This window comes from Lepidochelys kempii, chromosome 8 (genome assembly GCF_965140285.1).
Source record: "Lepidochelys kempii isolate rLepKem1 chromosome 8, rLepKem1.hap1, whole genome shotgun sequence".
Lineage (NCBI taxonomy): Eukaryota > Metazoa > Chordata > Testudines > Cheloniidae > Lepidochelys > Lepidochelys kempii.
In genome coordinates, this window is record NC_136387.1 from 36,586,175 (window position 1) to 36,612,951 (window position 26,777).

At 47.8% G+C, this 26,777-nt stretch overlaps 1 protein-coding gene and 1 long non-coding RNA gene across 2 annotated transcripts in view; one reads left to right on the forward strand and one right to left on the reverse strand.

Moving 5' to 3' along the window:
* Nucleotides 1-12,282, reverse strand: part of NRG2 (neuregulin 2) — a 317,257-nt gene extending 304,975 nt beyond the window's left edge. Inside the window, exons 1-2 of the mRNA XM_073356050.1 lie at nt 12,176-12,282; nt 10,786-11,421 (exon numbers count right to left, since the gene is read on the reverse strand). Of these exons, the coding sequence (XP_073212151.1) occupies nt 10,786-11,224 (439 nt within the window). The 5' untranslated portion in view covers nt 11,225-11,421; nt 12,176-12,282. The remainder of the gene's footprint in view (nt 1-10,785; nt 11,422-12,175) is intronic.
* LOC140915777 (uncharacterized) lies at nt 10,728-20,449 on the forward strand. The gene is made up of 3 exons (XR_012160284.2): nt 10,728-11,783; nt 12,605-19,127; nt 19,844-20,449. It is a non-coding gene; the product is annotated as an uncharacterized LOC140915777 (long non-coding RNA).
* The last annotated feature ends 6,328 nt before the right edge of the window (nt 20,450-26,777 follow it).

A 26,777-nucleotide genomic window follows, 5' to 3' on the forward strand; every position in this document is an offset into this window, starting at 1 on the left:
GTGAGCACAAACCCAAACCCTTGGATATTAAGAACAATGAAAAATCAATCAGGTTCTTAAAAGAAGAATTTTAATTAAAGAAACGGTAAAAGAATCACCTCTGCAAAATCAGGATGGTAGATACCTTACAGGGTAATCAGATTCAAAACACAGAGAATCCCTCTAGGCAAAACCTTAAGTTACAAAAACAGGAATATACATTCCCTCCAGCACCGCTTATTTTAAAGGAAATCTAACGCATTTTCTAGCTAGATTACTTACTAACTTAACAGAAGTTGGAAGGCTTGCATTTATGATCTGTTCCCGGCAAAACCATCACACAGACAGACAGAACCCTTTGTTCCCCCACCCCTCCAGATTTGAAAGTATCTTGTCCCCTCATTGGTCATTTTGGGTCAGGTACCAGTGACGTTACCTTAGCTTCCTAACCCTTTTCAGGTGAAAGGGTTTTGCCTCTGGCCAGGAGAGATTTTATAGCACTGTATACAGAAAGGTGGTTTACCTTCCCTTTATATTTATGACAGCTTGCTCCTGATTTGCACCCACCCGGCTGCCCAAAAGGGTTAAGGGGGACAAAATGCCCTTGGATAATCTGGAGGATAAATTTCAATCCAATGCTAGGCACAGGGACTGCAGTACTGATTGTGATATAACCCAGTAAACAAAAATAATTCCAGCCTGTGGTGTCATGCCAAGCTAGTGCCACAACTAGAGAGCAGACAGAATGCAGGAGGGCTCCCAATGCCATTGTATCATTATTAAACCGTTATCCCAGCCAATTAGCAGCAGCTGATCATAATCAATGCAAATATCTGCCTCTTGCCCATATATTGGTAGAAGCTGCTTTGCTCTTCTATTAAGTACAGTGTGTCCTTCCACAAATTCTGCAAATGCCTTTTAATTGTCCTCAGTGCTTCACTCCAGACATTGGACACAGCCCTAGCTTATCAGCATCTTCATTTTTTTCCCCAATCGCTTCCACAGTCTGTTGGCTTTAAGACCTAGACCCTGAGGCTGCAATCAGATCCTCTGCAGGCATCCGTCTGCACTGATGCAGATCTCACTGCAGAATCCAGGCCTTCACTTGTGCCAAGCACCCGCACAAATACACCACACTGGGCTTTTCACCAGAGTTCCTCATGCCCGGCTCCCAACCCACCTGCCTTCCGCCAAACGGAGCTGTAATTTCAGAAACCTTGGAAGGGCCAAACCGACTGCAAGAAAGAAATCACAAACGTGGTTAGCCTAACTTACCTTGAGAAACTCAGAGGGACTGAGCTGTTGGTCAAATAAAAGCTTTTACCTCACCCACGTTACCTCTCTAATACCCTGGGACTGACAGGGCAACACCACCACTGCATACACTCACTAGGGGACAGAGAATATTAGGCCAACATTTGGCACACTGTACCTCCTCTGCAAATCACGTGAAGAAGGGACAGGACCAACAGCCAAGGAAAATACCAATGCACAAGTTAACTGGGCGACTCCTGCATCTCAAGGTCTAACGTTCACTCCATCTGCCTAAAGCAAAGAGTAGAGGCAAAGAGTCAGATTTACAGCAGTTTAAACCCAGAGTTATTCAATTCAATTCAGTTCAGTGGAGTTGCGTTGAAATTATACCATGGAAGGAGAGCAGAGTTGCAGGGCACGTCTGCCCTGGCCTGCAATTCAGACTACGGGGGTGTGAACTGCAGCGTGCCCCAAAGTGCTGCACTGTATCTCCCCCACATTGATGCTGGGGGTGCAAAAGTGGAGGCTCCCGGTTGGCAATACTGTAGTCCTCTTCAGACAGGACTACATTCAGGCGAACTAGGGACCTTTTAGCTGACGCCTGCAGCATCCACACGGGGGAAGTTACAGCACAGCACTTTGGTGCGCTCTGCCAGCCACAGCCTCACAGACTGAACCGAGGGGCAGTGTAGACAGCCACAGCAGAATAGCTGTAGTTCTCATCATTAGGGTTTTAATACTCGCTGTGGCCTTGACAACTTGGGGATCATGAGGGATGGGCCCTGGCTCACATACAACCCAGCTCCAAACACTGTGTGCGCTTGTGCGTACACACACTCACACACTTCTCTTTGGCAGGCAATGGCCAACTTTGGGACAAGAAACTCTTTTCAGCTAAATATCATCTGTTGTCCCCATTTTCCTCCCATGGTCCATCCCCCATCCGTGCTTTGAGTCCTGTTACAACAGCTATCAAAACTGGTGAGTTTGTCCTGCCATTGCTACATGGGTTCAGAGGTGACCTTTTTGGATATGAGCGGCTGCGGGGGACAAACCCATTGGAGTTTTGTTTGGGATTCTGCTTCAGTGACTTGGCATAGATCCTCAGGCCAGAAGGGACCACCAGATCATCTCATCTGATCTCCTGTATCTCACAGGCCACCAACACCACCCAGCATCCACACACTAAACCCAACAACCAAAATTAGACCAGAGCATTACAGCCCACAGGAAACTGAACTATTATGTGCCACAGGCCGTGAATAGAAGGGACTGAGGTGTGAACATTGCCCCTATGGGCCTCCACCAGCAGAGCACAAATCTGCTAACTTGTGTCCCACATAGATCTACCCACCTCTGCATCTTTTGTTCATTATCCTGCCTCTCTCTGTCTGTCATGGATCTCATGTCATCACCATATTCCGTGAGATGAGACCGCACCAGTGAATTCCCCCAAAGGAATTGTCTTCCCTGAGGAAGCTGCAGATGGAGGGTGCTGCAGCACTGGGACCAGGGCAGGCCTCAAGGGGAGATCTCTGCTCATCTCCATCAGGAGGCAATTGACGTTCAGGGTGAGATCCAGAGAGGATGGTCACCAGGTGCCGCTAGGAGTGATTGGACTGGAGGGCTACACGGGGCAGCTAGTTCTAAAAGGAGTGCGACTCCGCTCTCTTGCTCTGAAGACACCAGTGTCCCAGTTATAGAGGAGTGCCTTGCACTGAGGGTTCCCCAGCAGCTGAGTTCTCCTATTAAAAGTCAGGTGGACCAGCAGATGGACCTGACACCAGTCAGAGGAGATGAACTCTCACCTGCTCTCTATAGGCCAATCAATGATGGAGACAAGTGGACTGTTGGCATTAGTGTAACAACAACACGCAAAGAACAAGGTCATGTGGTTTGGATTGGGGAACTGGTGACGATGGTTGCTATAATTTAGTTCAAGCATCATGTACCTTGTGTGTTAAGGTGAAGTCAGGAGGCCCTTGACTGACATCCCCCAATGCCTGGCCATGTGTGTGTCAAGAATTAATGCTGCTCACATGTGGTGATCAAGAAACTGGTGGGCTCCGTGCCTGGCTGTCGCTGTGGTGTCCAGATCCACATTCTCTGATGGTGCACATGGAGATGTCCCTTAGGACTCTCCTCGCCTGTGGGGCTAGCATAGGGGTGTCCCCTGCAGACATGCCAGGTACACTGCCATCATTGGGCTCTGTTCTGCAGGACTCTCTTACTATTCTCAGACTGTCTGCCAGAGCCACCGGCTGCACCGACTTTGCACTGAATCTGTGCCTCACTGCTTGCCCCAATGCGTGTTTTAACAGCGCTCAGCTTAATTTCATCCAGTGTGTGCATGGGCAGCACTGCAGAGAAACATCATTAGCAGAGTAATTGCTTGTTAGAAGGCAGTTGTCTGACCATGTCTGTGCTATTTAACCATTGGGATTTCTAACCGTTGCATGCAATAGAACATGGCAATGTCTGTGTGTCAGTGAGCTGTGAGTACCAGCGCGAGTTCCATGAAACAGGGATCATTTATGGATGCCTTGTGAAGGACAGGCAGTAAAGGTGAAGAAGGGGAAGACGTCCTTAGCCTTGCTGCTTTATTAGATGTCTAACTAGAGACAATTGCCAAGATTTTCCCAGGAGGCAGACAAATTTTCAGCACACTAGCACCTCTCAGCTTTGAAAATTCCACTGGTTACAAGATCAGCCAACAACGAGCTCTCAGCTTTCCTACTGCATGTTCCACAAGCCCTTTGAAAATCCCACTGCAGATTTGCTTGCAATCCTTGATGTCAGTCAAATTTTACATCCACTTGTGCTGTTTTAACTGGGAGTGGCTGGGTCATTACTCATATTGAATCTATTTCCCTGTGTTAAGCATCCTCACACCTTCTTGTCAACTGTCTAAATGGGCCATCTTGATTATCACTGTAAAAGTTTTTTTCTCCTGCTGATAATTGCCTATCTTAATTAATTAGCCTCTTACAGTTGTATGGCAACTTCCACCTTCTCTGTTTGTATATATAGATCTTATTATTATATGTTCCATTCTATGCATCCGATGAAGTGAGCTGTAGCTCACAAAAGCTTATGCTCTAATAAATTTGTCAGTCTCTAAGGTGCCACAAGTCCTCCTGTTCTTTTTGCGGATACAGACTAACATGGCTGCTACCCTGAAACCTTAATTTTCATTGTATGACACACACACACACAAAACACTGTATAATTTACCCTAAGGGATTTCCTGGGGCTTGGGTGCTTGCTGGGAAGACCGCTGTGTCATTTATTAAATGGAATGACTCTTAAAAAGAGAGAGAATTTCACCAGTGTGATCAGCGATTACCAAATCCGGCAAGGTCCGTTATTATTATGACTGCTATTTAGTGGCCTAGGTGAAATGGATTGGTGGAGCCCAGTTCATTCCCAAGATATTCCCTCATCACAAAACAACCTTGCAACAGACATTAATAGAGGCGGTGTCTCCTTTGCATTAGATTACTATTTTGCATTCTACTTAGGCCTACCCATGAAGAACTCTTGTATATTTCAGCTGCTGCAGCCAGAGTACCGCTACCCGTTTACATAGTGGTGCTTCTCTGATGGAGATGGTTGTTCCTGTGCACTGGCTTCTGATTTGTTTCCAAACGCAATTCAAGGCGGTAGTTGTGATTTATAAAGCCTTTTATGGTTCAGATCCTGTGTCTGTGAGAACCTGCTCCCCACAGTGTTTTACCCCAGTAGTTGTGATAACTGGGGGGCACTGGAGCTAAAAGTCTGCAGCTGGTTTTGTCAGAGGAGGGGTGGCCAGAGTTCTGAGTGGAAGGCCATTAGCTCCGGAACTCATTTATTATTTGGATTGTGCTCGTGCCTAGGTACTCCAGTCTCTGTTGACCTCTAGGGCACACTGCAAGGACTGTATATTTACCCAGGCTTTTCTGAACTAAGAGGAATCAGTAGAGTGACACGTCTTCATTTTATAGACTTGGTTTGTTTTAATAATGGCTTTCATTTATTTCTAAAATATGGGCACCTGCCGGCTGGGATAGGCACAGTTCTATGCCCCCAAAAGTAAGCAATAAAATAAACACTTGGCCCCAAACGTTTTGGCAGGCTCAGCTGAGAACCCAAGGACAGAATCAGTCACAAAGTCTGAGCTACCTTCCACGTCAGGGCAGAGGCAAAATTCTGCACCTGAGCAAAACTGAGTCGGCACCCTGTGTGAATGTGCCATCTTTGCAAGAAGAAAAAGCTTTCTGCAGCAAAATGACCATTTTCCATTTGCAAAAGCTCAAGGCAAGATGGAGACAGCTTTCGCTTTCCTGCGAACCAGAGGAAGTGTGATTTTTCTGAAGGTGGTGCGAAATAGTTTCAGACAGCTCTAATTAGCAGGGCAGTGAGCAGGGGAAGCTGACTCTGCTGCTGCCTGTGTTGTACCTGTTCTGGGTATAAAGAGAGACTGTCAAGCCAGCACCTTTCACCAGCATTATATTCAGTTCACTGTTTATTTTAAATGTGTTGAATGAATTACCCAAAGAAAAAGGAACGAGCATTTTCTGCAGATTCTGCACAAGCTGCCAGTATTGTGCTTTAAATGCTGTTTTGGATGGGACCACAGGTATTCAGTTCTCAGGAAGGTACATTTGCCATTGTGTACTCAAAACTTTGAGCACCCACCCCTGATTAACACCAGCTGGTGTGGCAAAGCCAATGCCAAGTTCAGCAAGTTGAGAAATGTACCTCCCAGCAAAAATGATGTGATATTTAGGGCCTCATCCTGCAATCCTTGTGCATTCAAAACTGGTCTTGTGCTCAAGAAGAATTCTGAATGTCTATCGCATGCAAGATCAGGCACTCTATCTGTAAGGAGCATCCACTGTAGTAATAAAGCCCAAGCCTGGACATACTTTCTATGGAGCATAGTTCTTACTGCTGTGAATAGCCCTATTTAATTGTAGTAGCAACCACTATGCCCTGTACTGGACTTCCATAGTGCTTTCTATCAAGGATCTCAGAGAGATGTACAAACCTGCTCTGGGAGGCAGGTTGATATTAAAATTCCTGTGGGGAAACTGAGGCACGATGGGCTCAATTGGCTTGCTCAAGGTCACAGAATTAGTCTTTAATAGAGCCCAGGTCTCCGGATTCTAAATCTTATGCTTTAACAACAAAGCCATCCCTCCCCTCACTCAATTAGATATTTTAAAATATATATTAAGCTTGCAGAGCAGTATTTATTTAGTCATTTAAAGTGTACAACAGCTGAAGATGCTGAATGCTCTTTAAAGGTCTGATCCCACTTCCAGTACAGTCAGTGGCACAATTTCCCATCGTCTTCAACAGAATCGGGAGTAGGCCAAAGCCGAAATTCCACTGGTCACTGTAAATGTTTGAGGGGAAGCGAAGGTTGCCTCGTGGACATATTCCTTCCTCCTTGGTCCACCCACATGTGCAGAGAGAAATGAGGTCACCCCAAAACAAGCAGCAAATGGATGCCAAAAGAAAATCCATGTGAAGGATACATACTAAAGAAAATAAATATATAACAATATAGGTAGCAATAACACAGCTAGAATATTGGTTGTCAAAGAGGCTTTTTAAATGGCCTTTAGGCAGATAGCTATCCCGACCCACACTATCCCGTGACACACATAATACCACCTTTCATCCAAGGAACTCCCAGTGTTCCCAAACATTCATTAATCCCCCAACTCCACTGAGAGAAGGTGACAACTATTCTGTGCATCTTACAGATAGGTAAACTGAGCCAAAGAGCTCTTCCCTGTCCTTTCCCAAAGTCAGTCAGGGGCAGAGTTGAAAACAGAACCCAGGAGTCCCAACACCCAGAGCCTTGGTCTAACTATGGGGACACTGCCTCCAACATCAGGACACACTTAAGGGAGATGCAGGTTAGGCTCACGACGGATGCATACTTTATGGAGATACTTTTGACAATTAAAATCCTAGGTACTTGATCCCTATCACCTGTATTGTGTATCGTCCTGCCCTTTTGCACCATACAAACTTATTATTCTAATAGGTCCTCTGCATCTCATCAGGGACCCAATCATCCAGCCTGTCCCCCCTTTATATCCTGCCCCTCAGCCTTCTGCCTGGGCACTAGATGGCCCTTGTTTCAATGCTGTTCCTTTGCAGAACACCATGCGAGACACATCTTTGCAGCACGTCGGCCCATGGACTCAAACCTGCAATCTGACCTTGCAATGTGCCGAGCACTCTTAGCTCCCACTAAAGTCAATGGGAGCAGAGGGCACGCTGCCCCTCTCAAGAAGTGCTGCACTGCTTCCAGAATCAAGCTCTTAATCTCTAAAGCAGAGCAGAGCACAAACCACTAGGCACCAGGCTCACCCCTGAGACTGGCCACAGAGGCGAAGCAAGCAGCCATTTGAGGTCCTAGTCCTTGTAGAAATGACATTGGAGCAGAGTTATTAAGTCCATCTCCTTGCCAGTGCAGGAAGGTTCCCTAGGCACCGCTCTCCAGTGCTCCGCACAATCTAGTTTTCAACATCCCAAACAATGGTGCACCCGCCACTTCCTTTAGAGACCACTCCATGGTCTAACAGGGAACCCACAATCCCATGCTAATTCTGGAGCTCCATGGACCACCTCCATCTCCCTCTTTCGCAGCAGGAAACAACTCACCAGCAAGCCCACTTTTCTTCCCCGACACAAGGCAAGCAGGGAGAAGACAAATCACAGTCTGATTGCCCAATACACGCACCTGCAGCAGCTAGGGGCATCACAAATCAAAAGATCAGTCCTACCTGGCATGTCACCTTTGACACTAACCTCCCAGTATTGTACTGGCACACAGGAGAGCAGAAGTCAATGGGTTGTCAAAACATTAGTGCAATGAAGTTGCTGTTCAATTCTGCTACTTAACCACCTTTATGACAGTTACTATGTCCCAGCTTCTTTATTTTGCAACCTGCCATACAGCTCTGATGAGACAACAGCACTGACAACCTGCAGATTCTTTTAGCCAAGAGGCCTTCTTCAGACTGTTGAAAATACAGAAATAAGTGCATTAGGGCCAAGAAGGCAACATAGTCAGAATGGCAGCTTTTATCTGGCTACCTACAGCAGCCTACGCGCTTTCCTTTAACCCTCTGAGCCAGATCCAGGAAGGAGTAGAGTACTCTTGGCTCTCAGCAAAATCACTTGGGGTTGCTTAGAACCTTGCAGGATTGTGCCTTTTTTTGATGGACTAAAGCATGCAACCTACTTGCTGATGTGGTACCATCTGACTCCAAATGACAACCCCATGGAATTTACCAGTACTCTTCATGGTATGTGCTTTTTTATTTTGTGACAGTTATTTCACTAAATGTTATATGTTCGTGTTGGTCCATATACATACATAAATTAAATACAGGTCTCCTGATATTTATGTTCTTAGCCCATTCTTCTCAACGGCAATATATATGTGAGGTTCCTTCTCTCTCTCCCAGCAATCGCAATTGTAAACTTCTCTTTGTGATAATAGCTAAAGAGCAGACAGAGCCTGTTTTAACAATCTATGATCAATCCTCTTCAATGGCAAAGGATTTGCCCCAGAAAAGCCTACTTTAAAAAAAAACTATTAAATGTTCATTATAGAGCTAAGTATAACTAGCATGTCACATAGCCTTTAATGGGGAAAAGGTCTATTAACCTGATGAGTGAGTACGCATATAGGGAATCTGAATCATCTTGAGATATGCACTGCATATATTTATAATCCATTGGCCAAATTGGAACCTGTCCTAAGGAGAAATTTGTTGTTCATTTTCCACTGCACCACAGGGTTCTCACCACTTCCTGGGCCATGGTGTGGTGTCTGAGAATTAAAGCCAAACTAATGGCCAAGCTCGCATCCTAAACCTGGTCAAAATCATTCAATGCAAACAAAAATAATCAAAGATCATCAAAACATGAAATTTTAAAACCGTATGCCAGCTTTTCCAGATTACAATAATGAAATTCCAGGCCAAAAAGTAGTAATAAATAAACCAACACTTTCCTGTTGAACTAATTTGACATCTCTGTTTGAAAATAACCTGATGAAGTCTAAGATATACAGTACAGAACAAATACAATATGTTACTTTAAGAAAAACTAAATATGGTGGAAGAAAAAACTTCAGAAAATTAGAACACCATTTTGACAGATGCAAAACTTTTCAATGGTTATTGCACATCCCTGCTAGCCAGTCTATTCCAAACACATACACATGTCAATAAAATATTGGTCTCTGCATTTGTAAACATGTTATCTGCTATAGGAAAGCAGTGCATCAGATGCAATTGAGTGGCTACAGAGTTGATGGGGCCAGAACTTCATGCTATTACAAGGTCTTTCATTCAGTAGATTGGCTGCAGTTATCAACGAAAAGCCAGAACAAAAAGAAACGTTAAATATGAAAAACATAAGACACTGACAACAAATACTTTAGTGAGCTATAATGCGACTGAAGCACTAACAAAAAAAAAACAGCGAGATCCAATTTCAAAATAGACTCTGAATTAAATCGCAAATTGTACCAAAGCAGCTCGTGTTTATTTGACTTTCTGATACCAAGGAACGTGTTACGCAGCTGCACCGTTGCACCGTTCCACCAGCACCCTGGATGCTATCTCCCTAATCACCTGCATGCTTGTACTGCAACCAGCCTAGAGGTGACGGATGCAGTCAATACGGGTTGCCATTGAGGTGTTAGTGCACAACTGACAACGTCCAGCAGGAGTAAGTTACCAGGATAGGTCATCGTCACAAACAACTGAAAGAAATTCTGTTCCAGGCAGTATTCGCACTCTTCAAGGAAATCAAAGATCAACGACACAAATGGGGTTCACCTCACAAGGGCTGGCTTGTGTTCCCTCAAGAAGCAACCTCTCTAAGCTGCTTTGGAAAAGCAGGACAGCCCACAGGAACAGAAACGATCCACATATAGATAAACAGCCACCAAGAAAGTCAGCCTACAACCCCCGAGTTACATTTCTGTGGCTGTGGACGTGGGGCAGCGAGGAAGGCGTTGTTTACATGAGTTGCGTGCCTGCCTGACACTAGGAGAAGCAGCGTTCAACATGCAGATCAGGAGTTTTTAAAACAGATCAAGTCATATTCAACAAATCAAATTCTATGCCCCCACACCTGCTCCCCTCCAGTCTCCCGTCCCCAAATCAAGCCTGCCAGTATTTCCCAGTCACTAAGGGGAGAGACAAACGGTCTCCAGGTGCAGGTACCTGTTCCTGACCCAGAACTCCACAGACACAACAAACACATGACAAACACTAAACTTTCTTTTTTCTACGTGTAACCCCAGGGCGATGCTGGGATGGCAGGTCTCCAGCAGCACATGCCAGCCACCAAACGCAGTTCCCAAACGGTTTGGTGGCGCGCTAGGCAGAGGGAGTCTGCTGGCCAACAATCCCCATCTGCCTGGCCCCCAGCAGCCTCCAAACACCCCACACACCCAGACTCACCCCCCTAATCCCCGCAACAGCAGCTCCTGGGCCGGAGAGGAGAGGAAGGCAGCCCCAGGCAACTCACCGCAGTCTGCGCACAGGATCCTGCCCACATCCTTCTTGAGGTTCTTGCCGCTGGTGTCCAGGGGGGCGAAGGATGTCCTGAAGACCAGGGGCTGCTCGGTGGGCTCCAGGAAGAAGATGTAGCGGTGGTTCCTCTTCACTTTGAAGCAGGGCGCCGGGGAGCCCCCACTGCCCACGCTGATCAGCTGCTCGCGCTGCAGCCCCCCGCTGTTGCGGGGCCACAGGTCCAAGACTTTCACCAGGACCACCCCAGCGGAGGCAGGGGGCTCGCGGGTGCCATTGCCGCTGCCGGGCGGGGGGGGCAGCGCCTGCACCTTGCCCTCCACCACCACGGCCGCAGTGTACGCCTGGTCCTGCACCGATTTGAGGCTGGGGGAGTAGCAGGCGAGAGACACCCCGAAGAGCAGCATGGAGAAGCCGGGGGTCGGATCGCGCCTCATGCCGGCGGCTGCTGCGGCGGCTGCTGTCCGGGCTGCAGGGCTGCGGCTGCTCGGGAGGCGCAGCGGGGCGGGCGCTGCTGCTGCTGGCGCACGGAGCCTCCTCCAGTCGCGGCGCTGAGCAGCAGACCTGCAGCATCTGGCCAGGCCATTTGGGGGGCTGCCGCTTCGCCGCCGCTTCGGGAGGGGAAACAGAGGCGCTGGAGGACCGGAAACAGCGTAATCTCAGCGCCCGCTGGCCGGCACCTCCCCGGGCGGCGCAGCAGCCTCCCCAGGCACCAGGGCACGGAGCTGCGCGGCGCACCGACCCTGGGCGCCCTGCCCCCGTGCACCGGCGGATGGAGCCAGGGAAGGCAGGGGGCTGCCCGCTCGCGCCGGGCAGAGGACCCGAGTGAGCTCCCGGGCCCCGAGGGGATGCCCCGGCCTCTGCAGAGCGCACCCGACTTGTGCTGACCCGTTGCGCCGGGAGCGCCCTGAAATCCCCAGCAGGGTCTGGCCCAGCTACCCCGCGCGGCCCCTGCCTGAGTCCTGCCTGGGCCAGGCAGTCCCAGCGGCTGGACAGGTGAGTCCCCGCGGAGCAGGTGACTTCCCCGATCCCCGGGGATTTTGTCCCTGAAGGGATCCCGGGGAACCCTGAGCGTGGCTCCCCGTGCAGGGGATCTCCGGGACTCCCTGCCCCCCGGGAGAGCCGGTGTCAGTGCTCCCCGGAACCTCTCCGCCCGGAGCCCGCTCCCTTGGGGGAGGGTGTCGGGGACTCCCTGCCCCCTCGGGGATGCAGCCCTCTGCAGGGCAGGGCTGGGACGCCCGGTGCAAGGGACCCCCCCCCCCATGCGGGTGGGAGCTGCAAGGAGAGTCGCGAGGCAACCCGCGGTCTCCCGAGCAGATGCTCAGCTCAGGGCTTCCCTTGGCGGCCCCTCCAGAAGGTGCCACATTGATGCGCGCTCAGTCACCTACCTCTATGCCATGCCTCGAGCCCGAGCGTCCCCGGGAGCTGCCCCGCGAGCGGCAGAGAGCCCCGGGCAGCCGGACCGCCGATGTCTCGCCCCTCAGCCTGCACCAAGGACACGAGGAGCAGGTGGCTGCAGCAGGCGGAGGTGGGGGGAACCTACCAGTAAGTCACTGGGTTTACATTTGTGTTGCCAGAGGGCCTGGCTGACTCCCCAGCATTGCCCTGTTTTATTGGTGCGACTGGCAGCCTGCAATTGCAAGAGGGGTGGGCTGGAAACGGGGGCAGAGCCGATCTCGCCTAGCGTGGGGAGGATGGCCGGGAGGGGGGTCCCCAGGATGGGAGGAGGGAGGGAGAACTAGATAGCTGATTTCTGCAGCCCTTGGCATTCCGATCACATCCTCTCAAGACCTGCCCATCTCCACACTGCATTACAGCTCCGGTCAAAACACGAGCATTTCCTTCGTCAACCCGACAGTCAGCTAAACCACATTCGGGACAGGAGGAAGCGCCGCTTAACCGGTTGCAACGGAATATTATCTGCTGCCAGGGGCACCAGCCCTGCAGATTTCACAACTCCAAACTGGCAACAGGGTTGGGCCGCCCTGCCCTACACATCTACTTTCCTGTCTCAGGATTACTTTGGAGCTGGAATTTTATGCATGACACCCCAGTCAAATGCAGTTTAAGAAAAAGAAACTAACTGGCAAAAGGAAAGATAGCAGCTGAAGAGAAAATGGCTTCTTTCATGGAGTGATCCCTGCTGTCTCTCTTTAATAGACAAACAAGATAATAACAAGACTTTCCCACTGCAGTGGGTTTTCAGGAGAAGGCAATTTAAGTTCAGAAAAGTTGTTTATTTGTAAAGATGGTGCTCCCCTGTCTGTGTTCCTTATAATCCCATAGGAAATCATTGCTGAAGCTGCCAGCCACAGCAGTTTAAGAAGAGTAATTAATAGCAGAGGATTTTCAAAAAGGCAAATTCTGCCTCTGGAATCCACAGCCCGTGGGTTCCCATTGTTGTGGTAATTGACACAAGGGGGTGAGATAATCGCATACATTGTGATCCCTGCCTGCTTTGCTGCCATCTGCCATTGACTTCAGTTGGAGTGGGATCAGACCCAAATATGTGCATTGTTATTATTATGGCAGTAGTGTTCTTGGCAGCGATACAACACACAGATAAAGGCAGGGGCCCTTCCCCACCAAGCTTACACTCTAAAAGAAAAGCCAGGCAAGCATTCACTGGGAGACTCCAAAGATGGTTAGAGCCAATAATGATTTTTTAAATAAATTGGGGTGATAGATAATGATGGTGTAATATGTACCTTTGGATCCTTGGGCCCCTCCATGTTTATGATTGTGAAATCTATAGCTCAAAAAAAAAAAAAAGGTGGAATCATCCAGAATGGGTGGAATTAATAAATGTTTGAATTCCTTGTATTCTACCATCTTTCCCATGCAGAGCTGAATTCAGTGTTATGCATGTACATTTTTCCCAGAAGTTACCACTGACTGTTGATAGTGCATGAGTCCATTCAGATCTTCAGCCCGTAGGAAGCCATCGATTTTATTTAAATACATACTCCCACTACCAAGGATGCTTAGATCATGTCATCTGGGTAATTCTTTAACTTCAAACAATGTATTGTGTTATCAGGCACATTTATCACATTTAGAGTCTCAGAAACACTTTTCATTGTTAGAACCTTTGCTAAACATATTTCTCTTTGGCTTTCTGTTTTTTTCCCCCCAATTCAGATTATCCTGAGTAGTTTCTAGGTCCAGAGAAACCTGCAGTAAAGCCCCAGTTCAGCAAGATACTTAAGCACCTGCATAGTTTTAAGCAGGACTACTCTCATTAAAAGCAAGTTAAACAGGTGCTTTAATACCTTGCTGAATTAGAGCCTAAGACTCACTTCCAAGAGGCAACCCACTGACGTTTTTTTCCATTTCTAATTGTTCATGGTGAATTAAGGCTGGAATTACACCATCTTTAGCCATACTTAAGGCCAAGACAGTTGATTTGTTCTGTCTTTGTTCAGCACCTAACACAACCGGTTCCTCGTCTGTGAGTGGGGTCCTCGTTGCTACTACAAGTAACAAAAAATAATTCTAATAACATGTTCAATGGCACCATTGGTTAGGCACCTTATTCCCTTGGGTGTCTTTGACAACCTCAGCCTTTGTGCTACCAGATGCCAATCCTGGAGACTGAAGCCCTCTTTTTACTCAGAGAACAGATACCATGTGGGCAGTGGTGATGAAAGCAGCCCTTCTCAAATGCCCTGCAGGACCATGGCTAAAGGTGATGGGGCGGTTCATGCTCCATGCCCATTCTAATCTTTAGCCTCTCTGCATTGAGACTGCCAATAAAGGTGCCAGTGAATGCCAGCTATGTTGGTGATTCATGCAGTGCGGACATCTGTCCACTAAGCACTCCTCTAAGACTTGCCAGCTTGTCTCACATAGGTCAAGAAGCAGCAATAACACTCAGTTGCTACTAACTTGGGCTGGATTTGATCTGGTGACCTAGCCCAGTGGCTCTCGATTTTTTTCCATAGCAGAACCACCCTGGGACTCCCCCTCCCATCTAGGTGGTGGTCATCCCTGCAAGCTAGTAATATAGGCAAGGCAGGGTGGTCTTGACCCTCTGACACTTGTTTGTGACCTCCCTGAGGGTCCTGTTTCCTACGCTGAGAACCTCTGACCATTATCAGTCCTCTGAGCAATGCAGTTTCCCCCCGTCCTCCACCTTAGGCAACCACTTTAAAGAATCTCTAAAGTTTGTAATACATCTGAGTCCAACATTTAGTCCAAGACCACTTCTCCTAGACCAATGATTTTTGCTGTGTGCTTGCTCAAGGTGGGTTTCATTATATCCTAGGGTTAAGATCTTAGTCTAAGAATAACTGGCATGATTTGTGGATGCTTTTAGCAGGCACCAAAATAGTATTTAAAAAAAATAATTGCAAACCAAACAGCAGACACAGGATGATTGGCTAAAAGAGCAACACAGCTGCTTAGTGGAAGGAAAAGTACAATAATAAAAGCCTGGAAAACACAGTTATGGTATCTACTACCTGTTCAATTCCCAAAACGCTCAATACAATCTCTGCAACTACAGGGATATATGGGTGAAATTCCTGTGGTGAGGGAAGGAAAGTCATAACGATATACTCAGCAAACCACAGAGAAATATAGGAAGGAGGGGAAATACTTTCCTTGGCAAGGAAGCTGCCAACTGTTTGGAGTCAATGGTAGTTAGGTGCCTAAATATCTTTGAGGATCTGGGCTGTAGATTTCTCCTGCAAGAGAAATGGGAAGGGCTGCCCCTCTCCTAGCTGTGCCTAACCAGAGAAGTGGCTTGAGTGGACTAAAATTCAGGTGTCTAATTCCTTCACTCTCTAGTGCTGCAGGTTCAAACTCTGAGTTGGAGCAGCTCTCATCTTCAACCATTTCTTCTGAAGGAGATGAATTCACCTGTGGGGACCTTTAGCTGAGACTTTAAAAAGTGACCTCTTTGCTCTTTAGGGGCATCAAAGACTCAAGTAGAGGATTGCCCACATGTCCTTTTATCAATATTCCTCTCCCAACTCTCCTTATTGTTTTATAGATGGCTGCTCTCCACTCCAGAGATGGTTGCATTTCCATGGGACCATTCGAGTTTGAGAAGTGCTTTAGAGTAAAAAAAAAAAAAAAAAAAGTGCTGGATAAGTGTGAATTCATTATTTGTGGCTGCCAGGCCATATTTTATATTGAAAATGGGTTAGATGGGGCATTAAGCCTTGACAGCGAGACAATCCCAACTCAGACATTAATGAGATGGAACCTATAAGGGATAATATTTTTCCTTTGTTTACTGGATAATTTGTCCTCCTTTCCCTAACTATTCTGACACGCTCCATAATTCACTGTTTCCAAGTCTATCATAGCTTTATGTGCCTTTGATGCAAAGGGGCTGGGCAGAGAAAGTCCACTGCATATATACCTTGGGCCATCCGTCTCTTTTAGAACCTGTTTGTGTGCCACCTTCTTGCTTTCTCAATACAGGCAATCCCTTCTGGTCTGCCCTGAACTAAGCAAGGTGGAATCTCCTCCTTTGTAAGCTTTCTCCTCAAATAAACATGTTTCCTCTGATATCTGACCCTGGGTCTGTTGTTTCTCTTTCCCTCCTGCCCCAACAGGTTTGTGTCTTTATTTCTTTATTAGTGTCATTTTTTATTGTGCCATTCTTTATTAGTCAATATCCTTTCTCCTTCTCTTCTGATATCAGACATGTCCTGAATCACAGGGTGTGCTAGAGTTCTTTTCTCTTTTTTATGTTTCTTGTACTTACAGATTAAAATGCCCCTTCAAAATAGGTCTGGTCCTGCTATGTGGAAAGCCTTAGGCATCTGCTGGTCCTGGCCTGGCCCTGCTAGATAATGAGAACAATGGGGAGGGGGTCACCAAGCAAATTATGGGTCCAGCAATACATTAAGTGTTTGTGTGACTGATAGCTGGCAGGAGTGGACAGTTGCTGGTTTGCCCAGAGCAGCAGAACCCTCAGATCTGGCTTTGTTCTGCCCAAGCCCGTAGTAGGAAGTTACACAGAGATTCTTCTAACTTTGCCACTCCCACATAGGTCATGATTCCCCAAGTCTTTCCCTATGTTGCTAGGAGGAAGGATCATGGATTGCCTTCTCTGGGGATGATTAAATTACTTCTCGGTGTGGCTGCCTGTAGGCGCTAGACCTAAAGAATACTAGAGAGTCTATGTCCTCTACAAAACAGCAAGAGAGGGGTCTAATTCTGGTTGCAATAAGAGGGTAGCAGAGCCCGCAGTGAGAGCTGGCACAAGGGGCTAGTAAATTGCCCCATGGAACTCATAGCCCCGCCATTAGCCAGGGCTGTGTTTGCAAACTGGAGCAGCCCCAAGGCTGTAACCCAGTGCAAGCCAGCAGATAGCCTATTTGGACAGGTGGCATTCATAGAGCAGGAATGCTGCTAATGAGCATAACTGGCAGCCTTCTGCTGGCTCATATGCAAGGGATGGGGTGAATATAAACTGGCAGCAAGAAAGGAAAGCAAGAGAATAGTAGGTAGCTTTATTCTTGAGACTGTAAGAGACAGGGGGCTAGTCTACACTACGTCGTTAGATCGGCATTCCCCGCATTAGGTGAATTTATAATGTGCTTGTCTACACTACAGAGCCCTTCCTGCCAACCTAAAGGGCTTTTAAAATCGATGCCCGTACTCTACCTAAATGAGAGGAGTAGCACTAAATTCGACCTTCCCAGGTTGAATTAGGGATAGTGTGGACACAGCACAATGTATTTCGACTTGTTTGGCCTCCAGGAGGTGTCCCAGAGTGCTCCAATGTGTCCGCTCTGGACAGCGCTTTCAACTCCACTGCACTTCAGCCAGGTAAACAGGAAAAGCCCTGGGAACTTTTGAATTTCATTTCCTGTTTGATCAGTGTGGAGAGCTCACCACCACAGCTGACCATGACTGCCCAGGTACACAAATGCGCTCTAGTGTGGAGCATACAGGAGACACTGGATCTGATTGCTGTGTGGGGAGAAGAGTCTGTGCAGGCAGAACTCTGATCCACCAGAAGAAATGCTGACATCTATGCCAAAATCACACAGGGCATGGGGGGGAAAGGCTATACCAGGGACACACAGCAGTGCCATGTGAAAATAAAGATGCTCAGGAAAGTGTGCCAGAAGACAAGGGAGGCAAATAGTCACTCTGCTGCTGAGCCAAGGACATGCCATTTCTATGAGCAGCTGCATGCGATTCTAGCTGGGGACCCCACCAGTATCCCAACACTCTCCGTGGATACCTCCCAGGGGACCCAAGTGGCCATGGACAACAACGAGGAGGACATTGGTTGAGGAGGAGGAGGAGAAGGAGAATGCGCAGCAGGCAAGCAGAGGATCCATTCTCCTGGACAGCCAGGACCTTTTCCTAACTCTGGAGCCGATCCCCTCCCAGGACCCACTCGTGCAGGACTGTGATGGTGGGGAAGGCACCTGGTGAGTGCACACTTGTAATAACACTACAGGGGTTAAATGCAATTGTGGTTAATGTTTAATTTGAGGTAAACAATTGGGATACAGTGGTGGCAAGTGCAGCCACACAAAAGGTGCTCCCTGGAAAAGCCTGTTTATGTGCCAAGAGTTTCCACACTACAAAATTTCCCCAGGTGTGTGTAAGCAGAGACAGGGTGGGCTCCACCCTGACATCTGGTGGTGAGGTGTGGCAAGTTGTGGAAAAGAACTTCAGGGGCTGATCTCATTTGCATAGGCACACCCACCCCGCCTAGAATGAGGCCATAACTGCCCAAATGGTCACTTTGGCTGCTGTGGGATCCCCAGTGTCTATGTTATTGGGGCGGGAAGAATAAATTGTTAGTACCCTGATTATGGGAACTGTGCTTGGAACTGTACTTGGCCTTTTTGTTATGATGGAGGACTCACCATCAACTGAGTAGTACTCACTAGGCAAGGGACATGGGTTCCAAAACTCTGTGAATTGAGAGAGACTTGAGACAGGTATTAGTGCCTGGTGGTGTAGGCCCCTTTGTGAGGGCCTGAAGCACCAATTGCACCTCTGTCTCTCTCCACTGTGGAATGTCAGAGCTAATTTTGGGTCTATTAAGAGTTTTGTTACAGGTACTGTGCTGAATTCACTTCAGCCTTATAGTGCACCAGCACTAAGGCTACCACTACTATGAGCTGAAATCACTGAGAGCTGAAATCACTGAGCACTGTGTCAAGTAGTGGGGAGCCAGTCGTGAGACAGTGGTGTGTTCGTGAGACGGCGAGCTGAGCGGAGCCGGTCGTGAGACAGCGGTGTGTTCGTGAGACGGCGAGCTGAGCGGAGCCGGTCGTGAGACGGTGAGCTGTGCAGAGCGGAGCTGGTCGTGGTGGAGCGGAGCAGAGCCCTGTGGGGCAGTCAGCTTCAGGACACGTAAGGTGCCCCTTACCTCTTTCCCCCACACCCAGGCACATTTTAGCCAGATTGGGGAGTAACACTCTGCAGGTGAACTTTTGAACTCCGGGGCTGGACTTTTTTTGGACTTTGGGTGATTTGTGGATTGCTGGACTCAAGAGACGTTTGGGTTCTGGGACTCAAGAGCCTGAGGGAAAGGATGTGGCCCAATGTTTCTGGGGTGGGTCAGTGTTCATGGTTTGGTTAATGAACACTAGTTGTGGTGTTTCCCCAATTTAATGCTGATGTTGTTTGCCTCATGTTATTAAAGATTCTCTACTACACCAAGACTCTGTGCTTGCGAGAGGGGAAGTATTGCCTCCTTGAGGCGCCCAGGGGGTGTGTAAGATTTTCCCAGGTCACTGGGTGGGGGCTCGAGCCAGTTTTGCATTTGCTTTAATGAGAGGGAACCCCTGTGTACTGAACCCGGCACTTGCTGCTATCAACTTGGCCTGGCAGAAGGGTTACATGTGCCCTCACATCGCCTACCCTTTTGTGTGTGCTTACCATGCCTGTCTGCACACTGAAATCTGCTGCCCAGCACTCTGCCATGTATTGTACCTTACTGGCAGACTCTTCTTTTAAAACACAAAATTTGGCCAAGTACCTCAGGGAATGTATTTACTGCTGTGAATTGTTTCCTTCATTGCGACAGTTAACCTTTTGTTTTCAACGATGTATGCTTTTCCTTGCAGCTGCAACATTTTCTCTGGTGCTTCCTCCGCTCCAGCACAAAGGCTATCCCAGATTAGAAGGCGAAAAAAGTGGACAAGGGAAGACATGTTCTATGACTTGATGCATTCCTCTGAGGCTGACAGGGCCCCGCTGCATGCATGGAGGCTCACACGCTGAGAAAGCATGCATATCAACCAAGAGGGCAGGAAAGCAAGCAGGGAACAAGAGTGTAACATTCAAGAGGAGATGTTGCAGCTTATGGGGAAGCAAACAGACATGTTGAGGCATCTGGTTGAGGTGCAGGAAAGGCAGCTAGACCTTTGGGTGCAGTGGGACTCTATGATGAACCAGCTGCCCTCCTCACTAAGTTCCATATCCTCCTCTCCCAGACATCCTAGAATGCGGGGAGGGGAAGGGGAGAAGCTCCGTTATCCCTTGAACTCAACTCCAGGGGATGGTTCATGGAGCAGAAAGCTCTCATTCCTACAGCTTTGATTGCTAGACAGTGCAATTGTAATAAACTATGTGTCCTTGCCTTCCCTCCCTGTGTTATCAGGCCCTTACCTGATTATCATTGCTATTCATTGATGTCTCTGTTCAGTGTTTGTTAGCATAATAAAAATGCACCAATTGAGTACAAGAGGCTCTTTATTCACTGTGCACACTGTGGTTGGTGGGGGTTTAGTTTACAGGGCCGTACATGCGAAGGAGGAGGCAGGTTGGTAAGGAACAACACACAGAACTGTCACATCAGTGTTGGATCATTCATGAAACTGGTTTTCAAAGCTCTCGGAGACTCAGTGCGCCTCAATGTGCTCTTCTTATGCCTTGGTGTCTGGCTGCTCATAATTGGCAGCCAGGCGATCTGCCTCAACCCCCCCACCCTGCCAGAAACGTTTCCCCCTTACTTTCACAGATACTATGTAGAACACAGCAAGCAGCAACAATAGGAATATTGCTTTCGCTGTTGTCTAACCTAGTGAGTAAACTGCGCCAGTGCCCCTTTAGACGTCCAAAGGCACATTCTACCGCCATTCTGCACTTGCTCAGCCTATGGTTGAACTGCTCCTTACTGCTGTCCAGGGTGCCTGTGTATGGCTTCATGAGCCATGGGAGCAAGGGGTAGGCTGGGTCTCCAAGGATAACTATTGGCATTTCAACATCACCAACAGTAATTTTCTGGTCTGGGAAGAAAGTTCCTTCTTGCAGCTTTCTGAAGAGACCAGAGTTCCTAGAGATGTGCGCATCATGTACCTCTCCTGACCATCGTTGATGTTGGTGAAATGGCCCCTGTGATCCACTAGCACTTGCAACACCATTGAGAAGTACCCCTTTCAGTTTATGTACTCTTTGGCAAGGTGGTCTGGTGCCACAGTTAGGGAACCCCATCGCAGCAAAGCTATCCTCTATGTCCTGCACGTTTCCCAGAGTCACTACCCTTCTTAGCAGAAGTGAATTGATTGCCCTGGTAACTTGGATCACAGCAGCCGCCAAGGTAGATTTACCCACTCCGAAACGATTCCCGACTGACCAGTAGCAATCTGGCGTTGCAAGATTCCACAGGGCTATCGCCACTCTCTTCTCCACTGTCAGAGAAGGTCTCATTTTGGTATTTCTGCACTTCAGGGCTGGGAAAAGCAATTCGCAAAGTTCCATGAAAGTGGCCTTATGCATTCAAAAGTTCTGCAGCCACTGCTCCTCATCCCATACCTGCATCATGATGTGGTCCCACCAATCTGTGCTTGTTTCCCTGGCCCAGAAGCAGTGTTCCACTATGTCAACAAGCCTGGCTGCCACTGCCAGTATGTGCGAATTGCTCCATTCCATAGCTTTCAGCACAGCTATCTGCAAGGCATCACATTCTTCCATGCGGCTGCCCCTGGCTAGGCTCTGCAAATATTGCAGGATGATGCGTGAGCTGTTTGTGATGCTCACAACAACAGCATACAACTGAGCGGGGTCCATGCTTGCTGTGCTATGGTGTCTGCATGAGTAACCCAGGCTTAGGTGCAAAAATGATTGCTTTGCTTTCAGGGAGGGAGGAGCCAAGTGCATCATAAAAGGTTGACATTATGTACCCAAAACACCTCACATAAATGTTTTTGTCCTATCAGGCATTGGGAGCCTAACCTAGAATTCCAATCGGCAGCAGAAACTGTGGGATAGCTGCCCACAATGCATTGCTCCGTGAGTCGATGCTACCTATCCATGGTAGTGGGGATGTGCTCTGCCGAAGAAATGTGCATAGTGGGGACATACACCATCGATTTTGTAAAATCGGAGGCTACAGGTTGACTTTAATAAATTCAACCTAATTGTGTAGTGTAGACAAACCCAGGGAAACAATGTGATTTAGTGGGTGGAACTGTGGACTGAGAATCAGGAGTTGTGGGGCTCAGCTCTGCCACTGATGTGCAGAGCGACCTTGGGCAAGTCTCTTATCCACATTTTCCAGATGGGGAGAATGAAGTTAACAACATTTGTAAAGCATTTGAAACCCCCCAAGGAAAAGCTGCAGAGCATTGCTACTACTTTTCTGTGTGGACTAAACCCTGCAGTACAGATACCTTACTACACCAACCAGCTGCACATCATGCTGGCCAGAAATAAAACTAATAATTGACAGCATTACTGTCCTCTGTCTTTTGACACTCAGTTTGATTTCCAGCTTAGTATTTTGCCAACTTCCTTCAAATACTTAAGAAAGGAGCACTCTAGACTGTTTCTTTGTACATACCATTGGCTCAATGCATCTAGCTTTTTAAAGAAAAATAAATGTCTAAGAAGCATGGCAAAGTCTGCAAGAAGACTAATAAAAAGGGATTATATTTCCCCTCAATATTTGTCCTACCCCTAAGCTTTAAGAGGGAACTGTTCTGCCTATTAACACCTAATGTTTCTGTTGTGTATTCCATGTAGTGCTTCTAGTCTTTTTGCTTTCTTATTGTCCTAAATATTGACTGGACTGTGTGAGGCTCTTTAAAAGCAACATTAACAGGCTGATCCAGCATGCTTGGTACTACTCCCTTTTATTTCAATAGGAACACCACATATGAAGGGCTGGCAAGAGAAGGTCTGAATTTTGTAGCCACAGATGGCTAAAATCAGCTGGTACCATGAACAAAACTAGGAAGGGTTCTTAGAGTTGGATTAACATGTCATCAGCTGGTAAGGAATTAGCCTGCATTAGTGTTGCTGATTGTGTATGCCCTGGGGCTGTTTACAAATATGAGCAAATAGGAGGCAATGTGGTCTACTGGACTGGATAATGGACTGTTAGGAGACATGATTTCTGTTCCTACTGCTTCCACTGTCTAACTTTGTGACCACAGGCAGATCACTTCATCTCTCTGCTTCTGCCTCTTCCTTCCCACTCCCACCCCCCAACACTGTGTCTTGTCTATTTAGATTGCAGGCTCTTCAGGGCAGGCTCTGGCGGTGTCTTTGTGTACAGCACCTAACACCATGGTTCCTCTCGGCGCTACTGTAATATAAATAATAAAAAAGGTTCTGTCGGAAGTGCTCTGAGAAGGTAGGACACCGGGGCCTTAGGGTTATGCCTCCTTACAGATCAAAGATTATTGAGTTGATTGTATTGGTTATATAGTTTTAGGGACCAAAGCTGAGTTGACAGACATTACCCTTTAATTCTCACTCTACCCCGCTCCATGCATGTTCTGTATCTACTGCTACTGTTCCTCTGGGTAGTTATTGCATTTCGTTGTATTTGCATTATCTTCATAACTGCAGCTGGTCCTCATTTAGTCTCTTGACTACAATCTTCTCCAGCCTTGTTGCTGTGATCTTTAGCTAAAAATCATCGAGTCCAGGTTTAGTAGTGAAGTTGGTCCATTCTTTAGGGGTTTCAGCTAGTTTAAGGAAGGCCAAAATTGTGGCTAAATTAAGACATTTTCCTGGGTTCTCTTCTGGTAGGGAATTCAGTGTTCCTGTGAAGAAAGGGACCAAGGCTTATGTGACTTCTTAGAAGTCCAGGCCGGTTGCCTCTCTAGTTACCAAATGCCTCATTTCTCTGCAAGTCCTGGGTGACTGGCGGGGCATGGGAGACTGAGCACTGCTCTTGGCAGCCCTCCATCAGACAGTCGTCAATCTTGAAGCATTATTTGATGAAATCGTCCAGGCCAGGCAGGGGCTGCATCCTTGCCAGCTAAGCCTTGATCTCCTCATGGAATTTATCCAGCAGTGGACTCTTCAGTTCGCCAGGGGGTCAGGTTTGGGGTGGCAGGTGCTATGGCTTCCGCTTGCAGGGCCACTTCTGTATGCCACAAGACATTGGTCTTGTTGGGATCCATGCCCACGGAACCAGACCTCTATCCTCCTGAATGATCCCTTCCTTTTAGGGACAGCTCAAACTGTGAGGAGATCAGGTCGTAGGTGGTCAGCCCTAGCAGTGACAGACTAAATGTCAGAGCCCAACATCAAGGCACAGACAGAGCCAGGGATCGGAGCTGAAGGTCAGAACCAATGTCAGACTCCAAATGCCAGAGCCAAGGGTTGAGACTGTGCTGGAGCCAGCAGTCAGAGCCGAGGGTCGGAACTGGATTACCTGTAGTCAGGGAAGGCAAAAGCAGGACTAGTTCAAAGGCAGGAGTGAGGATGGGACAGGACTGGAACAAACCTGGGTGCAGAGTATGGTCTAGGATGGAGCGGAGCAGAGCAGGAGCAGGGTTTGGAGTGAGGCAAGCACAGGGAGACAGATAAGCCGTGGGCACGTGCATTGAGTAGCCACTGACCCTCTGCAGCTGCAGGGCTTAAGAGCAAGGCACCTGACTGCCTTAGTCAATCAGGTGCGGCCCAGCTGCACTCATTGGCTGCCTGATGGCTGGGCAGGCACAGCTGAAGGACCTGGTTCCTGACACACGCAATCAAACTTCTCCTTTCCAGGAATTAAGAGTCACAGCTACCCTGATTGCAACATTTAAGACCTGGGAAAGATGGCCTAAGGAAACACAGAGTAACTAGCACATAAACATTCCATTCCTTTACACCTCAGCAGGAACCATACCCACACTTGGGTTCACCTTTTCAAGAATTCACCTGTTTAATTTTGCTGTTGGGATTTAATCATAACTCATTAACAAAGCTTTCCTTTCCAGAAACGATCTCTGACAGCACCAGAAAAACATTCATCGTGGGGAAAAGTCTCATTATTTTAGACCAATAAAGAGAAAGGGAGTATGGGCCAAATTCTCTTCTGGCGTAAGTCAATAAAGTTATGCTGGTAAAAGATTTTGACCCAAAGATTACAAGTAAACAGTGTTACAGCCATCTTCTCTCCTTTTAAATCTTCATTACAGGCATGACCCTGTTGACCTCATGCAGCTGACTACTGCCACTGAAGCCAAAGGAACAATCTGAGTAGTGACAGTTGACCTGAGTTGGGGTTTGCTGACGCTGGGTTGTGCGGTGCACGATAGCACCTGCTACAGAGCTTCCTGCAGGAACATGCTCACCAAGCAACAGGAGGGAAACTAGGGCTCTGCCTTGCTTCCAAGGAAAGCAGCAAGCATGTGCACTTGTTGCTTTGTGGAACACCATAGCAACAAACATGTCCTTTGAATCACAGGGTTGAAAGGGACCTCAGGAGGTCCCCTGCTCAAAGCAGGACCAATCCCCAATTTTTGCCTCGGATCCCTAAATGGCCCCCTCAAGGATTGAACTTACAACTCTGGTTTAGCAGGCCAATACTCAAACCACTGAGCTATCCCTCCCCCTTCACCTGTCTTTCTCCCTCCTGGGTATCCTGACCAGTCCATATATTGTGAGCATGTGAAATTCAGGAAACTCCCATGCACCAACTAATCCATAACCTCCCTTAGTGTACACATAGTCCTCCCGCTGTCTGTTAAGGATGAGGGTTTTCCACAAAGTTAGAGACTTGGCTGAATGCTAATAAATCTAGGGCACCCATCATTCCCTTGTCACACTCTCCTCTCCTTTCCTGCTAGAATTTAGCTCACGCAGTCCCGCTTCTTAAACTTCTAATTAGTTACAACAAATTAATGCTTTGCAGTCAGAGGCCAGGAAATCCCCTCTTCCCCAAACACTTAAGTCCTCATACTGAAAGGTGCTCAGAGCCTGAAGTCAGTGGAACTGAGGATACTTGCCACCTTGCAAGATTGGTCCCCAACCCAGTCCATGGAAGGTGGGGTTCTTCCCTTTGAAGAAGCAGCAGCTTGAGGAAACTGCCAGATTTTATCTCCTCTCCAGTACCCCACCTTTTTCCTCCAGATTTTGTAGAACCTGGTTTCCAAAGGTGGGAGAAGTTTCACTTCCTCTAGTCTGATTTCAACCAGAGAGCTGCTTTTCCCCCCATCCTTTCCTCCCTACTAATTGTAAGTGTGCAGTCAGCCCTGGGAACACTCGCCCAACACAGTTTAGCCGCAACTCATTCTGAGAGCAGCAGGACAATTAAAGAGGGAAGATCCCAGGAGGTCCAGGACATTTCCAAAAGCAACTTCCAGTCTTGTCACCCCAGTTCTCCTCCTGGTCTGTGTTCCAATTTACCATTGCTTTGCGTAGGAGGGAAGAAGTGGAAAGCACTGCCTTCTGGCTCACCCATCCAACCTCCCACCCTTACCAAAGCAAGAATGAAAAATATTTCACATTTTTATGAATCCCTCAAAAATGTAGATGTATTTTGCTGCTTTTTCCTTGCTTTACACCAGTAACAAAGAATTACTTCCAACTGCTCTATTTGGCTCCAGTTCTATACTCAGCTGACTTATTTCATGGTGCTGGGCAAGTCACCTAACCTTTGCGTGCATCAGTTTCCCCTCTGCAATCCAGGGATATACTAGCTAGAGAATAGTGCAGGTGAGTCAATAGCATAGCCAGGAGTTGGACTGATGAGCAGTGTTCCTATAAGGCCAGTGGACTGCAACAGAGAAGAGAGTTGCGAATCTCAGTGCCCTCACACAGTAAACACAGAGTGCA